The 16816-nt window shown below is 45.3% G+C and overlaps 2 protein-coding genes across 5 annotated transcripts in view; one reads left to right on the top strand and one right to left on the bottom strand.

Annotated features, from left to right (window-relative positions):
* Positions 1-38: 38 nt before the first annotated feature.
* Positions 39-16816, top strand: part of ASB3 (ankyrin repeat and SOCS box containing 3) — a 29176-nt gene continuing 12398 nt past the window's right edge. The window contains exon 1 of one of the 2 annotated variants that reach the window (XM_062608709.1): positions 39-186. The gene's annotated coding sequence lies outside the window, so the exon portion shown is untranslated. Of the gene's footprint in view, positions 187-13286; positions 13362-16816 lie in introns of those variants that run through there. The other variant, XM_062608718.1, reaches the window with a different exon arrangement.
* Positions 3842-16726, bottom strand: CHAC2 (ChaC glutathione specific gamma-glutamylcyclotransferase 2). Of its 3 annotated transcripts, none has more exons than XM_062608731.1 (3): positions 16539-16725; positions 10759-10794; positions 3842-6462 (listed from the first exon to the last, which is right to left on the bottom strand). In XM_062608731.1, the coding sequence occupies exons 1-3, from the start codon at positions 16671-16673 to the stop codon at positions 6076-6078; spliced, it is 558 nt and encodes a 185-aa protein (XP_062464715.1). In that variant the 5' UTR covers positions 16674-16725; the 3' UTR covers positions 3842-6075. The 3 variants fall into 3 exon arrangements, with proteins under 3 accessions (XP_062464715.1, XP_062464724.1, XP_062464734.1); XM_062608740.1 differs by having other exon boundaries at positions 3842-6459; positions 16539-16724; XM_062608750.1 differs by lacking the exon at positions 10759-10794 and having other exon boundaries at positions 3842-6459; positions 16539-16726.

Genomic DNA, 16816 nt, shown 5'->3' with positions numbered 1-16816 from the left:
GGCAGCCGCGGCAGCGGCGGGAGGCGGCGGCTGAGGAGCCGCCGGTTCCGTGTGGAAACCGCAGCCTTGAGCCTCACGTCGGCGGTCGTAGGGGCTCCGGGGTCGTTAACGGCTGGGTTAAAGCCTCCCCGCTGCCCTGCGGGTGCTGAGTGCCGGTGCGCTGAGGAGAGGGCTCGCTGGTGGAGGGTAAGAGCTGCGGTCGCGCTCGTTCCGGGGTGACTTAAAAACGCCGAGTTATTGGTGTTCCGGGAGGTGCTGCGTGTGCCGTTGTGGTGCCTCTGTAGTGAGCTGTTGGAGCGAGGGCAGAGGGGAACATGGAGCTGCTGCGAGGGCTGGAGCAGCTCTGCTCTGGAGCCAGGCTGAGAGAGCTGGGCTGGGGCAGCCTGGAGAAGAGAAGGCTCCTGAAGGGGAGGCCTGAGAGCAGCTCCAGTGCCTGAAGGGGCTGCAGGAAAGCTGGAGAGGGGCTTGGGACAAGGGATGGAGGGACAGGCCAAGGGGAATGGCTTGAACCTGCCCGAGGGGAGACTGAGCTGAGCTCTTAGGCAGAAGCTCTTCCCTGTGAGGGTGCTGAGGCGCTGGCACAGGGTGCCCAGAGAAGCTGTGGCTGCCCCATCCCTGGCAGTGCTCAAGGGCAGGTTGGACACAGGGGCTTGGAGCAAGCTGCTCTAGTGGAAGGGGTCCCTGCCCGTGGGAGCAGGGGTTGGAGCTGGAGGAGCTTTAAGGTCCCTTCCAACACAAACCAGGCTGGGATTCCATGATTCTAGAGGAAGAAAAAACATGGGGCAATTTTGCTGTCTGCTTTGGGTGATGGTGACATATGCGGATAACAGCAGTGTTGTGGCAGTGTACAGCAATTCTTAAGCCTTAAAACCCCCTAATTTCTGAAATATTTACTGAGAGAAGTATGTAGAGGTAAAGGAAGCCATGATTCCAGGAAAAATCCCAGTGGTGGTGGAGAAGGTTAACCCTGGATGTTGTGGGGGAATTGAGGTGGTTTGGTTTATGATGTTATGTTCCAGGCCAGGCTTCATTGCATTTTGACGCTTAGTTTCAAAATCGGCTGTTTTAGTCAATAGTGAACTGTTTGTAAATAGTTTGTAATCCCTTGGTTGTCTGCAGGAGAACCATTTCCAGATGGGGTAATATAAATGAGATAGGTTAAAATTTGCTAAATGGCTGCATTGGGTCTAACCAATATTTTTGAGCTTTTCTGCTGTTATTTTCTTGTTTAAAGATGTAATTGTGTTATCTTTTCCTGGTTCAGCTGGTGCCAAAGTAGATAGAGCTGGGAGCAAATTCCTTTCCAGCACAAGGACATGCATGATTTGAGGAAAATGCTAGAATAGCTGCAGAGAAGAGACCTAAACTGCAAAGGGCCAGAAGGATGCAGGCAAGGCCGAGCAACAGTTAAAGGAAAGCTGCTTAAATGAAAAGCTGGAGGAGCAGGCAAATCAATGTAGGAATACTGAGAGCGTGTAAAGTTGGACTAATCAGGGTTGTACTGCAGATGGTGATCAAAGGGAGTGTGGTCAGTGCTCAGCTCTTGTAGAAAAGCCTTATTTATTGGGAAAGACAGCGTGTTTCTAATCTTGTGATAATTATATGGTAGTAAGTCAAGATACAGGGCTTGCTCTCCTGCTGCCTGCTTGCGTCCCCTCTGCCACTCCATAGCGTGGCTGAACGGAGTGGAAAACCACCTCGTAAGAGTATTTGTGTTACACAGAGCAGACACTCGGGAATAGATGGGGTGGGGGAGCTGTAACAGCTGGGTTTCTTCAACATCATCTGCTCCTTAGCTTGACTAAAGCCTGCATCCACGTGCACACCTGAAGGAAGGGTTACAAATTGGAGTTAAACATGACAAACTTCAGGAAACGGTGATATGCCGTGAGACTGAACTGCACCTTAGTTACCTTTTTGAAGGACTTTCTTCAGGTTTTAGTTTCTAGAGAGCAGCCTTGTCTAGGAAGGGTCTGGTCTTTATCATAGAAAAAAAACAGGATTTGAGAGCATGGAAGTGGGAATAAAGATGGAGTGATGCAAAAGCAAAGAAATCATTAACAATTCCTTTTTTGTGTAGTGAGAGCATGAGAGTTTTGATCTGAAAAGGTCTGTGATGCTCAAACTTTGGTAATCGTTTATGCACAAAGCTGTTAAACATAACCAATGGATAAAAGCAAATACAGAGGTGTATGTGTATAAAATAACTCCAAGGGCTCTCTCTCTGTGTCTATGTATATAAATACACACCTGAATGTCCAGCACAGTTTCCAAACTGGAACAGGTTAGACCAGTCCCATCAGAGCTTTGTTGTTTGTTCATCTGTGAGTAGCATGGAGCAGATAAATGGTTGAAGAAGGAAAGACAGAAATCATATTAGTGATCCTACAAAGCATCTGGTCATTACAGAAGGGTTTGATTTCCCTTCTCCATGAGTTTTCTTGTGTTAAGAAGTGCAAATCTGCTGACATTTATGATTAAGTCAGATGACACATCAGTTTTGTCAGTTCCATCACAGTGGGTCTGAAGCAGGCTTATTACCAAAGCTAGGCACAAAAAGGAAGTAAAGTGTTGCATATTCAGGTTATAGATTCATACATTCACAGAGATTGATTCCCATGTGACTTAAATTAACATAGAACTTTTAATTGGAAGATTCCAAGAGAATTTATAGCTACATCAGTGTATGTACCACACAGTGGTGTGACCCCTTTCAGCGTCACAGGGAGGGTGTATCTTGACCAACTGCTGGACAAGTTCTTTTTCTTACAAATGGCCTTAGAAATTGTTTGGAACCAAGTTTAGGGGTAACTTTGTGTGTGGTTGTACAGTGAAAATGTATCTAAAAATCTCTGTAAGTTGCCACAAATTTAGATTTAATGAGAAAATTCAGCATATATGGGACATAAAAAGTGTATCCCCATTTTTGTGATAACAGACCTGAAAGCACACTGGGCTTTTGCTGGGGACTGAAACTGGGCAGAGTTGTGGCTGAAACCCCACACAAGAGCAAATGTGTATTTCCAATGCTGTAATTAACCCCTAATGCTGACACAGTTCAAGACTACTATTAAGCAAAGAGTAGCCAGCTCTTGTATATTCTTTTTCACCATGAGACCTAACAGCACTTTCTAACAAGATGAAGTAGGACACACATTGATGTCCATCCTACCATGGATACCCTTTAAATAAACAGTTCTGGAAATCTTTCCCCAACACCATCAGTAAATGTGATGCACTTTTATTGTACTGGAGTTGCATGCACAAACTGGAATGTTTTGTTACAGATATTGCTGCAGTTCCTGTGAATCAGGAAAAGAAATGAGCCAGTAATACAACAAAAGCTACAGAATGTAGAGCCATACATAATCACAATGCCCCAACACAGTGCTTAAATAATTAAAGAGGGAATCATCACTAACAAGTTTTGAGGAACGAATTGTAGGAGTGGATCACACAGTATCACAGTATGCTGGAGATTGGAAGGGACCTCAAAAGATCATCTAGTCCAATCCCCCTGCCAGAGCAGGAACACCTAGATAACGTTACACAGGAATGTGTCCAGGCGGGCTTTGAATGTCTCCAGGGAAGGAGACTCCACAACCTCCCTGGGCAGCCTGTTCCAGTGTTCCGTCACCCTCACTGAGAAGAAGTTCCTTCTCAAGTTTAAGTGGAACCTCTTGTGTTCCAGTTTGTACCCATTACCCCTTGTCCTATCATTGTTTGCCACTGAAGGCCTGGCTCCAACAATGTATTTATAGACACTTAAGTCTTTGAGCTCCCTCAGAATGAAATCATCTTGGTTGCCCTGAGCAGCTCCCTGTCCTTCTTGAACTGAGGGGATGTGCCATTCTACATGTTTTAACTTTACTACAGCTTCTTAAATCTGAAGTAAGCACAAGAAAGGAAGTGCTGTTGTTGCTTGGGTTTTCTGAGGGTACTATTCTTTTAAACACTTAAATATCCTTGCAGTAAATCACATATAAGTGGTTTTGGTAACAGTTAAGTATCCAGCAACACTTAAGGAGTTACTTTTTAAGTCCAGGTGAATAAGTACATGTGTAAAGGAACATCTTCATTAATGCTGATTTGGGTGATGGTTATCACTGTCCATCTTTGGTGCATGAAGTCACTCAGTTCCAGCTTTGGGAATCTTGAGGGCTATTATCCTGGAAGTTCAGATCCAGCTCGTCTCCTGCTATACCACTGGGGTGGCTTTTCCACTCAGGTACATCAACCATAAACCAGCACAGTGCAGTGGAGAATCAAGACCTTCAAAGGATATTCCATTAGTTTGCAAGTAACTCACATCCAAATAGAAAAATGGGGGCTCAGTACACAGAATTACTTTGCCAGTACAATCAGAGGATTTGCTTCTGCAGTGTAGAGTAGCCCATCAAGTGATACCCCCATCAGGTACTCTTAAAATAGTGGCATTCAACTATCAATAGTGAGTAGTAGCTTCTAAAAGCTTCTATTTTCCCCCCCCTCAATGGATCAATGCTTAAGAGATGCCAGAGACACCCTAAAATCATAATCTGGTATGTAAAAAATCCATCTTTTTGGTTAAATATTATAACTGGTGTAATTATCTCAAATTTAGGTTTGAATTTTAGGATCTTATTTTTTACTCATCCAACTGCCTTTCCCAAATGTTTCCTATTAACATTCATCGGTGTTCTTGTTGGCTTTTATAGGTGGCCAGGTAAAAGGATAACAGCTTCTTATTCTGATAACCCTGATATTTTCAAGCAATTGCAAATATAAAACAAGAAAATGTAAAGAAGAGAAAGGGACAACCTGTATAGTAGAATAATACAGGGTTTCCCATCGCTGATACAAAATACAGGCTTAAAAGCTACTTCTAAACACACATTCTCTGTGCGAGAACATCTGACGTTACATGGTGTTTGAAACAGAACCTTTCCTATATTAACATACAAAAATACACATTTGTTAAAAATGAACAAAGATCACTTAGATTTCTGAGAAGCAAAACAAGGCCTTCTTGGACGGAAACTCCATTTCCTTCTGTTTTGTGTGAAGTAAACCTGCCAGCCTGAACTGGTGGCTTCCCAACCTTCTTCCTATGGATGCCTGTACAACACACTGGAAAGAGGGTTCCTTTCTTAAGAACCTTTTGTCTGTGAATCCCTGTAACAGCAGTTGAAAAGTACTGGCTTAAAGTCTACCCTCAGACATGGGGGATTTCTTTAAAAGATGGGTTACAACAGCAACTAAACACAGGTAATGGAAGATGAGAGTTTCTGAATGTTCTTGCTGCATTGTGACTTCAAGTCATATTCTGAATTTTAACATTTTGGCTTTATTCTTTATATTAGAAACTAAAAGGAGGCACTGATAAGTTATGGCTTGTTTGTGTCCAAGTCTCCTGTGCTTTGGCTTTCAGGGGTTTGACATGAGCCAAGGGGAAGAAGTCTTCCCTTGACAGTAAGAAAGGTTTATCCTCTTTTTTTAAAGACAAAATAATATGTAAAGGGTAAAGTGACTAATTCAGTGCAATAACTTCATTTCAGTGAAGCTGAACATTGAAGAGGTAAATGTTCTATTGTGTATTTACTATGCAGTTTACAACTCTTACTTAACGTTTACCTCTTCAGCTGACAGGGACCCTCACCTTTGCTCTGGAATCAGAAAGAACTACCACTTAAATCAATAGGAGTTGTATTTAAATGTAGACTTTCATCTTAAAAATACTCTAAATATTTCTTTTAAACCTGAAATTGTAATTAAAGTCTTCAAACAAAGAGTTCTCTTGAGCTTTTCAGAAAGATGCAGTCTTTGGCTAAAAGCCCAATATACCAAATTCAAACCTAAATAAAACACTTTCTCTGCTCCCTTTTCTATTGGCTCCTGAAAGAATTAGTTTTGTAATGGTGTGTTTTAGTGACCAACTACTATTCTAAATATGAAAATAAGATAGCATAGTACAGAGAAACATGCCTCCAAGTCATATATCCATTGTGCAATGAAACCATTCCTCTGAAGGTGAAGTAAGATCACTAAAAGAAATAAACTATTGTCCTGGGTTCAGGCTGAAACCACAACAACTATTTATAGACTGTTGAGGTTTTGATGCTTTTCTAAGAGTTTCTTTACTAGTGTTTCTAAGGAGAAGAGATGCTCGTCTACATCCTCTGGTATGAGGTTTCTGATGGAACTGGCAAGTTCAAACAGGTATTCTGTGTTTCTTCCACTAGGACCAACTGCATTCAGAATCTGTTCCGCAATCTCCTCCAGAGGAGCAGGACCAAGGTAGTTAGGGTTGTCACAGGTGCCAATGTACAGCAGGACATCAAATGGCTTTACTGAGGAGTCTTTGGGGTAGAAATTGACAGTTGCAGTCCTGTAGCCTCCTTTCTCTCTGAAGTCCAGGTATGCCTTTACTTCACATTCTTGTCCAGGTGGCAGTCTGTAAGCAACACCCCATACACACCCCTGCTGCAGGACAGGAGAGGAGAAAATCCAAGCAGGGTTTAAAAGGGTACTCGGAAATCAATGCATTTACGTAAAACTCTCCTAAATACATTAATTTTCTTCAATTTTCAGTCCTTTTATAGCTCACACTGTTTCTGGAGAGAGGCACAAACTAAAAGGGTAATTTACAGATTGATCATCCGCTTTCTTGCTAATGCTGAGGCCTTTTTTACAAAGTAATTTGTTGTGACCATTAAATTTGAAGCAGTAAATAGCCTTGGCACAGGCTACTGAGGTGCTGGCAAAAAAGGATAGAGATTTTGTCAGGTCAGGAAGATAAGTTTGTATCTGAAAATTAAAATTTTAAATAGTGCCAAATTTGAAGGAGTTTTGATGAGACCCTCACACTGCTTAGTTGCAGTTTCATGTCTAAGGACCCGAGTGTCACCTACATCTGTCACATGCACTTGGAGGGGTGAGTGTGGTGATCTTACTGCATTGAAACTGAATCAGAAGAACAAGCTGAGAGATAAACCTTCATTTTGCATAATGAAATGTGGCATACCCAGCACGTCAGCAAACAGTGAGGTTAAATTTCATGATTGTCCTTGAGAATCTGAGTATTTCTTTATCCTCTTCATAAATACTTTCTCAGAGGTGTTATCTGACTGTGGTGTGGATTACTTATACTCTCCTACCAAGTTTTCTATAAATCAGTCAGATCTGTGTAGGAAGAGATGTACGTGGGGGGTTTGTTTTGAAGTAGCATAGAGAAGTGACGATGGTCTGTTATCTACTGACAGCTACAGGGCGTTTCTTACCAGTGCTGTTGTACAGCGAATGGTAGCTTGTTTTGTCTGCTGGCAACATCAAATGCGGATTCTTCTGCAGTTAAATTGGTCTGTGTCAGTGCTACAGTAATGATGGCAAAGCAGTTAAGGTGTGTGTTTTGTTGTTGCTTTGGTCTGTGGTGCGCTGTTGGGTTTTTTATCCCTACACTGGATTTCAATATTCAGTCATGATCCCAGACAGTGCTGGGGTGATGGTATTAATTCACGAGTGTTGGATTTTGCACTCAGACCATATACTGGTCAAAGGCAATTTATTAAAAAATAATTAAAAAATCAAGAATAATTTTCTACACATCTTTTGTAGCTGGTTACAGCATTTGATGTAATGAGTGCACAAATGGGTTCCCTGCTTCCCCTCAGCATCCTGAGATATTGAGGTCCTGGAGTGGGGCCAGAGAAGGGCAGCGGAGCTGGTGCAGGGCCTGGAGCACAAGTGTGATGGGGAAGGGCTGAGGGACCTGGGGGGCTCTGTGGAGAAGAGAAGGCTCAGGGGGGACCTGATGGCTCCCTACAAGTGCCTGACAGGAGGATGGAGCCAGGAGGGGCTGGGCTCTGCTCCCAAGGAACAAGGGATGGGACAAGAGGAACCGGCCTCAAGCTGCACCAGGGCAGGTTTAGATGGAGCTGAGGAACAATTCCTGCCCCAGAGGGTGCTCAGGCATTGGAACAGGCTGCCCAGGGCAGGGCTGCAGTCACCGTCCCTGCAAGGGTTCACACCCCGTGGAGACGAGGCCTCAGTGCCATGGGTTAGTGCTGGGAACGGTTGGACCTGATGAGCTTAGAGGGCTTTTCCAACCTGGTTGATTCTGGGATCTGGGTTCCCTCCAGCTGCACACATGAAATGTATTAGTTTTAAAACTAGCCTCTTCTGCACATTTTATTCTCTTGTGTCAAATCTGCCATTCAGACCTGCTTTGGTGCTGACAGGAACATACATGTGGGTGTGGTGGGGACAGGGATTAGAGCAGACAAGTGCTGCTCATTCATTTAGTTTTCAGGACAAGGGATTCCTGTTTCAGGTGATGGGAATTATAACCCAGAAACCAGACAGGAAACATGATTGGGTTTTTGTGTGTGGTTTCCTCTTAACTGGCAAAGAAATTCAGGTAGAACAAGTAGAATTAACTCTGTAGATGAGATGTTTCCAAGCTGTGCTATGTGTATCACTAGTGGAAAAGGACACACACAGGTTAGCATGGAGCTTTGCCACTGAAAGGACCACTGCTGCTTAGTGTGCATGCACAGGGGAGTAACTGCTACTGTCTGCTAAGATACCTTCAGCATAAGGTAGAATTAGTAACTGAAATGAAAGCAAAGGATTTGTTGTATCATTTTATGTTGATGTGTAAAGGGAGATGATGTGGCCACATCAGATTCTGGAGAAAAGGATTAAAAACCCAACCAAGCAAAACTGGTTTGCTAAGGGGAAACAAGTTTCTATGGGAACAAGAAAGTTTGCTTATCAATACCAACTGAGTGACAGCAAACACAACTATTCTTTGTCTCTATAGGCACCTGTGTAACATAATGGTACCCAGCAGTACAGTGATGTGAAACCCCTGACTAGAAAGGTATAGAAATACACAGTGAGAGACTGGGCACTGCATTCTGCTGCTTTTGCTAACTGCAAAGAACAGCTGAAGATTTCAATTGCACTAGACTTACCTCTCTTGGTGGCCATTGTGTCAGGGGAACAGGTAGGTATGGCAGCAAGAGCATTATTGATTATATAGATAAGCAAGTGTAAATCAAAACTAAATGACTACCAAAATACATGTCTTCCATGTCTTGTGGCCTGGTGTTGTGTGGCCTTGCCCTCCCTCTGCTACCATGCCATCCTTTCTTCCCTCTCATCCCCCCTGGAAGCACTAGTACCTGCAGGAATTCCCTCTCCTGGGGAGGAGGGAGGCTGGAAGGACACAACCATTACAGCCATCCCAGCAAGGGGCCAGAATATAGCATGAGCCCAGTGGTCAGCGGGAAATGGGAAAGCATTGCATCTGAGGTGTATCCTGCAACAGCTGCCCCAGGCTCCCCCAGCCTAGCAGAAGGCTCTTGTCCCAGCTGGTGAGCAGTCCAACTGAGGGCTTTCTGGAGGTAAGAGCCCTAGAACTAACCCTAGTGGTTAGCTGTAAGGTGCTGCCTTTACTATCAAACAGAATTAGAAATGGGTAACATGGATTTCAGTGGCTGGAGAGCAGCCCTGAGGGAAAGGATTTGGCAGTGCTGGGTGAGGAGAAGCTCACCCTGACCCAGCTTCAGTGTGTGCTTGAGCTCAGAAGTCCCCGTGTGCTTGGCTGCACCCCCAGAGCGTGCGCAGCAGCTCAGGGAGGGGATCCTGCCCCTCTGCTGCGCTCTGGGGAGACCCCCTCTTGCAGCCCTGATCCAGCTCTGGGGCAGCAGCACAAGAAGGATGTGGAGCTGCTGGAGCGAGGCCAGAGGAGGCCATGGAGATGCTGCAAGGGCTGGAGCAGCTCTGCTCTGGAGCCAGGCTGAGAGAGCTGGGCTGGGGCAGCCTGGAGAAGAGAAGGCTCCTGAAGGGGAGACCTGAGAGCAGCTCCAGTGCCTGAAGGGGCTGCAGGAAAACTGGAGAGGGGCTTGGGACAAGGGATGGAGGGACAGGCCAAGGGGAATGGCTTGAACCTGCCCGAGGGGAGACTGAGCTGAGCTCTTAGGCAGAAGCTCTTCCCTGTGAGGGTGCTGAGGCTCTGGCACAGGGTGCCCAGAGAAGCTGTGGCTGCCCCATCCCTGGCAGTGTTCAAGGGCAGGTTGGACACAGGGGCTTGGAGCAAGCTGCTCTAGTGGAAGGTGTCCCTGTCAGTGGCAGGGGTTGGAGCTGGATGAGCTTTAAGGTCTCTTCCAACACAAACCAGTTTGGGATTCTATAATTCTATGATCATTGAGAATGGTACACTTGGGCCAGTGACCATTTTCTCTCAATGGGAGCTAATTTCACAATATTATGTAAAAGCAAACACAAGAGTTGTGGCATTTAATTCCTTAAGCATTTTATCTGTGTAGCAAAACAATGAAGCAATATCTCCTTTTTCATCACTGAAATGTAGTTGTGATTTATTTCATTTCATTTTGGGAGGGCAAAATTACAGTTCTGACAAACATCTAGGGTCTACTATTGGTGTATTGTCAGCACTACACCTATCCTGGAAGTGAAGTTCTGCATGTTCCAACTGGACAGCTGAAGTGACTACTCCAGAAAATACTTCCAATATACCTTTGGTAGTGACAGACCCAGAGTACTTCCAGTTTCTTCTTTTGGAATTATTGATTTATTTTAAATGATCTAGAGTCATTGGAATGACACCAAGAAATTTTGAGGGAACTTTTCACTGCACTAAAGATAACTGTTATTTGCTTGTAGAGAAGCAAAAATGAATAGAGACTTACTACACAGGCTGGAAATGCAACAGGACATTCGGTACACTACAGAGACAGAACAGGAGTACTGTACCTCAGGATCTTCCACCAGAGTCACAACTCTTCCAGGCTACAATGAAAGAGAGTAGTTCAGTTAGAGGCTTTTACCCTAAATCCTGAGCCAAACCAAACCAAGAAACACTGAGGAATAATGGAAGGGTCAGAGAACTAATCCAGGACCATCTTGGTAAGGTCTGTTCTATGAGATCCAGTATAAATACTTCTTGAGCATAGCTTTGGATTTGTTTTAGATAAACAGAATGTGAAATTCTGAGTGGAAGGTGGCAGCAACAAGGAAGTTAAATTAAGGGCAGGCAGCAACGGAAAGGTTTTGAATGGCTTTGCTTTGTGTGTGCTCTCCTCACTCAATTCTATCCCCATTTAAAACAGTGCCAATAATTCGTTAATGTAAAACTATCCTTGAGGAGCACATCTGCCTCAGTTGTGTTGCTTCTCCACAGCACTAAGTCATGATTTTACTTTCTGGAGTGACAATGAGGAGAACCTCCTCACTTGTAATCAAAAAGGTTATGTACATACATGGAGAACAACAACAGAAATCCTGCTAATGTAGAACTAAGCCAGGTATCACCACTTCTGGCCTGGTTTGCACTAACTGGATTCTACAAAGTGTTAATCACACACTATGACACATGGCAACTTCTAGGTTTATAAGCTCCTAGCTACTTAGATGGTTTGAAAACACACAGCAAAGAAACCTGCTAGTAATTCTTAGTAAGGACCAGGTTATTCTAAGTTGACAAAAGAAGTTTATATTGTGCAAAAGACTGTTTTCTCCTTTTCCCCATTCCAGCTCATTCTTCCTGACTGGGCAGAGGGAGGATATCTTGGTAATGGCTTGTTTTGCCAAGGAATTACTACTTGCTGGAAGAGTAAGAATCCAGTATGCAAATACTGAAATTGGTCATATAACCCAGAGAATACAACTTTAAAACATAATACCCTATGGAGAACTACACTTGTAGTTTAAAACCACTAATCTTGGCATCAGATTTTTTGCAAGTGTACAAATATCTCTGATTTGAGGCGGGGAAAGCAAAGGTACCAACATTCAATTTTAGTATAGGATGGAAATTCATTTTCTTGGGAGTGACAAAGATGATCTGAATGTGACACACTTAGATGCCTTTCAGTTAGTCTGGAGTAATTTTGAGTCTTAGGTGACTACATTTCAGTCTTTAAGGCAATTTCACTGCCATGCCCATGCTTTTGTGTTTAGTAAGTCTGTAGTTGGGCTTGTCTCCCTCATGGAATCACAGAATAGTACTATAAGTGTGGGGTTTTCTCCTACACAGTTACCAGCTGCAAGCCAAACAGGAAATCTAGGGTTTTTTTTTGCAGAGCACTTTTAGATACCACCAACTGTAGATACTACTTATTCAGGTCTATTATAGTCTTAAAGGCTCTTTATTTATAAGCTCTGAGGTGCTGTGGGTTTTCACTTTTATGCCCGGTCTCTCCCACATCAGCCATCTACTCCTGACCTGATCGATAAAATAAGGCAACAAAACTAAATGAATACTAAATGATTATTATTTGAGTACTCCAAGGAAACCATGATTAATCACAGTAACTCGGGTGTTCCTTTTGGGAAGTATTTCCATAGCCATCAATACTTCCTTCACATGTACACTCAAAACTGGTCCCTAAGATCTTGTAAATTGTGGATTAAAGACATGTTCTGGGGTGGGAAGCAGCTTTGTCTTTATCACCAGGAATGATTGTGGCTGAAGCCTAAATACTAAATAAAAGTAAAGTACTGGGGTAAACTGGAATAAGATCTTCCACTGTTAACTGTTCTCAGTGGCACCATAAACTGCTCAGCTACTGAAATGCCTAAATATTTACTGATAGATGAATCCGTGGACTTTTGTATCTGGAATAAAAGGAAATTTGACCTTAGAAAGAATTATAGCTTGACTACCTCTTCAGGTTGTTTTCAGAAAGGGAGATGTAAGTTTACTAATAAGTAGAATCATAGAATAATCATAGAATAGTTTGGGTTGGAAAGGACCTTAAGATCATCAAGTTCCAACATCCCTGCCATGGGCAGGGACACCTCACACTAAACCATCTCACCCAAGGCCTCGTCCAACCTGGCCTTGAACACTGCCAGGGAAGTAGGAAGGTAATAACTGGTTTCTTTAAAAGCACCAGTTTATTTTGCCAAAGGCTGGCCTTTTCTATGTCCTTTTCCTGTGCTCATTATGGGGTGACAGGAGCCTCCCTCTGTCCTCTATAGCCCCCTCACAGGCAGCCATCCAGGGTAAAGCAGGGGATCACAGAGGTGGGAAGGCACCTCTGCAGGTGCTCCAGTCCAACCTCCTTTCTTCCCCCATTCACTTCTAACAAACTAAAAGCCCTTCATTACCGTAAACTGATTTCACCTCAGGTTGATGTGGTAGCTCTACGTGTGCAGATACCCATGGTGTTTCTCTCTGGACACATTTGGACAGTGGTAGGAGACAGCTGGAGCTGTGTTCATCATGGCACTGAGTTTCCCTGGGATTTTTCCTAAGCAGGACTGGGAATGCTGCCGGTGTGAGACTCCCAGATGTCAGATGTGCTGTGCAGCCAATTGAGAGCTGGTGTCAGACCAAGGAGAGGCTGAAGTGAGTGGTCTGAGCTGGGAGGGGGGATTGAGAGGAGGGGAAGCCAAACGTCACTGGTCTGGCAGCAGCAAGCTGTTAGTGTGGTTCACACCACACTGCGATAGGAACAGCTGTAACCCTTAAATGCATTTATACTTCCCTGCTCTTGAATGCAAAAGCAAACTCCTTAATGTCTGAGAAAGCTCGTGTGAATCATGCAGGTGTGTGTTTCTGTTGATGTTTCTGAAGCTTGCACTAAAAAAACTGGAATTTGCTATTTACGAAAACATTTTTCTTCCTTATTCAGTAAGAAGCCCACAGCATTATTTTGCAGGGAGCACTGGTTTTGCCTGGTAAAACTCAAGCTGCTTTAATGTACTATTCAGAATAATCCTCTGAAAATCTTGTTTTTAATTACATCTAATGCATAAGTTGCCATACATTCTTTCAAATTCAGCATCCTGTAAGCTGTAAAATACGGTCCCATGATTAATTATTCTTTATAACTCATTAACCATCTTATTAGAGTATGAGTTGAGCAGTTCAAAGTACAATTAGAGGTCAACCATGTCCTGCGCTACCAGCTTCCAGCCATTGTACCTGAAAGTGCTCCGTGTGGTTTTGTTTGCAGACCCTGGAATGCTGGAGCAGCCAGTGCTTTCAGGAGAGCATTTTAACTTGTTGGCTATTACTTTAGTGCTGTTCTTTGAAATGTGTTAGTACTGAAGGAGCAGTTTGACCTGTAGCTCACCCACAGGAGATTCAATTAATTTCTGATGTCAAGGACTGTAAAGATTTTATAGTTGCCTGGTCTCAGCTCTGTATCCTCTCAGCATGCACGGAGGGAGCCTTTTTGCCTTGCAAGTAGGAGTAACAACCCAGGGACTGCAGGAATCCGAAAGACATTAACTTGTTGATGCTGAGAGAAAGTGTATTTTGTTAATGCTAGGTGTTTTATGTAAAACATCAATGCATTAACCATTTAGATAGTGAGCTGTGTCTTCAAGTCTGTCCAAACAAGCACTGAAATAGAACAAGGGGGGGGGGGGGGGGGTGTTTTAGGGCCCTGTACACCTGCAGATGATGGTTCTGGGTTATGATCTTGACCAGAGGAGAAATACAAGTGTCTCAGCTTCTTAAAACCAAGTATACTTGTGGGTAGTAACCTGGTGTGGGCATTTTGCAAGATGCTATCTGTGCAACGACAGTCACTCTGTGAGTATTATCCAGAATTCCAGCTTGGCCCAGCAGAAAATATCATGGAATCAGAGAATGGATTGGGTTGGAAAAGATCTTAAGATCATCCAGCTCCAAGCCCTGCCACGGGCAGGGACACCTTCCACTAGAGCAGCTTGCTCCAAGCCCCTGTGTCCAACCTGCCCTTGAACACTGCCAGGGATGGGGCAGCCACAGCTTCTCTGGGCACCCTGTGCCAGCGCCTCAGCACCCTCACAGGGAAGAGCTTCTGCCTAAGAGCTCAGCTCAGTCTCCCCTCTGGCAGGTTCAAGCCATTCCCCTTGGCCTGTCCCTCCATCCCTTGTCCCAAGCCCCTCTCCAGGTTCCCTGCACCCCCTTCAGGCACTGGAGCTGCTCTCAGGTCTCCCCTTCAGGAGCCTTCTCTTCTCCAGGCTGCCCCAGCCCAGCTCTCTCAGCCTGGCTCCAGAGCAGAGCTGCTCCAGCCCTCGCAGCAGCTCCACGGCCTCCTCTGGACTCACTCCAACAGCTCCACGTCCTTCTTGTGCTCTTGCCTCAGAGCTGGATCAGGGCTGCAGGTGGAATCCTTATGCCTTTCCTGGACAAGGAGCTCTTCTAAAGCCATATTCCCACTTGCGAGTGGAGCTACCAGGGTACAGGTTAGATGCCATAGGGAGCATTAGGAGAACACTTCCACGGTACAAACCCAGCAGTCAGCGTGTGCCCGTTGTTGCAGAGCTGTGTGGCAGTGGCTGTTTCTATACACTGTGATCAGCTTGTGTTTCTGATCAGAAATCCTGAGCAGCATCTGCAGCCCTAAAAGCTCTGCCCCATCCTCATTCATCTCCAGTGCTGGGTGCTTCTGTAACCTATTGTGTCTAATATTTGTTGAGCTCTTTAGAATTACAGAAGAGCCACAGCCCTTCTGTATTTGGGAGGGTGGTACAGGCTTTCAATGGGGAGTAAGACTGTTCTCACTCCTGTGGTTTCAAAACAGCTATGTTTACATGAAATTGGGAACACTCACTTCTGGAATTGTAGTTTCTTTTTCTTGGTGACTTTCTTCCTATTTTCAAACAGTACTTCCTCCTCCATGACTTTCCTTTTGAAAGTAGAAAGGCTCAAAACTGGTGAGGTGGTTGCTCAGGTCGACACTTCTGGCCTTTCCTTGCTAACTAACTCACCTTTTCCTTGCTAACTAACTCACCTTTTCCTTGCTAACTAACTCACCTTTTCCTTGCTAACTAACTCACCTTTCTGTTCAAAGCCTGACACCCACACTGAAGTATTCTCCCTTAGTTACTGAGATGAATGTCTATAATAAAAAACATGGTAAATTTTGAGCTGTTAAAAGGACTGGTGGTTATTTTTGTTACCATTCTCCTCCTCTTTGAGGTTCATTTTGTTGTTTGTTGGGTTTTTTCAATTGCTAGTACAGAAGAAGGGCATTTGGACACGGGCCTGCAGGGACAGGCCAAGGGGAATGGCTTGAACCTGCCAGAGGGGAGACTGAGCTGAGCTCTTAGGCAGAAGCTCTTCCCTGTGAGGGTGCTGAGGCGCTGGCACAGGGTGCCCAGAGAAGCTGTGGCTGCCCCATCCCTGGCAGTGTTCAAGGCCAGGTTGGACACAGGGGCTTGGAGCAAGCTGCTCTAGTGGAAGGGGTCCCTGCCCGTGGCAGGGCTTGGAGCTGGATGAGCTTCAAGGTCCCTTCCAACACAAACCAGGATAGGATTCTATGAAGAAATCCAATTGTTGAGCTTTGGGAAACACTCCTCGGCACGATGCAATGGATGATAAATCAGAGTGGAAACACTGCGCCTCTGCCCTATACAGAAGTCGCCTGGAGCGGCAGGAAGCGGCTGCTGCTCGCAAGAGGGACTTAATTCAAGGGTAAAAGCGTGGCCGAGGCCCCGCAGCACGGAGCTCCGCACCCGCGGAAGGGCCGCGCTGCCCTTGCGCAGGGGAGGAAGGAGGCCGGTGTGTCCCGCGCGGCCGCGTCCCGCCTCACCTTGCCCGGCACGCCGCGGTGGTCCGTGCTGCCCTGCCAGAACCGGCGGCTGTAGCCCAGGATGCGCCCCACCATCTTCTGCTCGTAGGGGAAATCCACCTTCCAGATGAGGGAGCCGTAGCCGAACACCCACATGGCCGCCCGCCTGCCCCACTGCCGGGCGGCACGGCACGGCACGGGCCTGCGCACTGCCGCCGGGAGCCGGCTCCTCGCCGTGTGGCTGTTGGCCGGGGGAATATTACCACCACCACCACCACCACCCCCCCGCCCTCCGAACT

This window comes from Pezoporus occidentalis, unplaced genomic scaffold (genome assembly GCF_034315485.1).
Source record: "Pezoporus occidentalis ecotype Australia unplaced genomic scaffold, CSIRO_AGI_Poc_V1 ctg10, whole genome shotgun sequence".
NCBI lineage: Eukaryota > Metazoa > Chordata > Aves > Psittaciformes > Psittacidae > Pezoporus > Pezoporus occidentalis.
The sequence above is the reverse complement of the archived record's forward strand: the minus strand, read 5'-3'. Positions and strand labels throughout refer to the sequence as shown.

Excerpts from the sequence above, each read along its gene's own strand:
- CHAC2 (XM_062608731.1), bottom strand. The coding sequence starts at position 16,673 with ATGTGGGTGTTCGGCTACGGCTCCCTCATCTGGAAGGTGGATTTCCCC. Across the intron at positions 10,795-16,538 it reads ACCGCGGCGTGCCGGGCAAG|CCTGGAAGAGTTGTGACTCT; the intron begins GTGAGGCGGGAC and ends CTTTCATTGTAG. Across the intron at positions 6,463-10,758 it reads CTCTGGTGGAAGATCCTGAG|CAGGGGTGTGTATGGGGTGT; the intron begins GTACAGTACTCC and ends CCTGTCCTGCAG.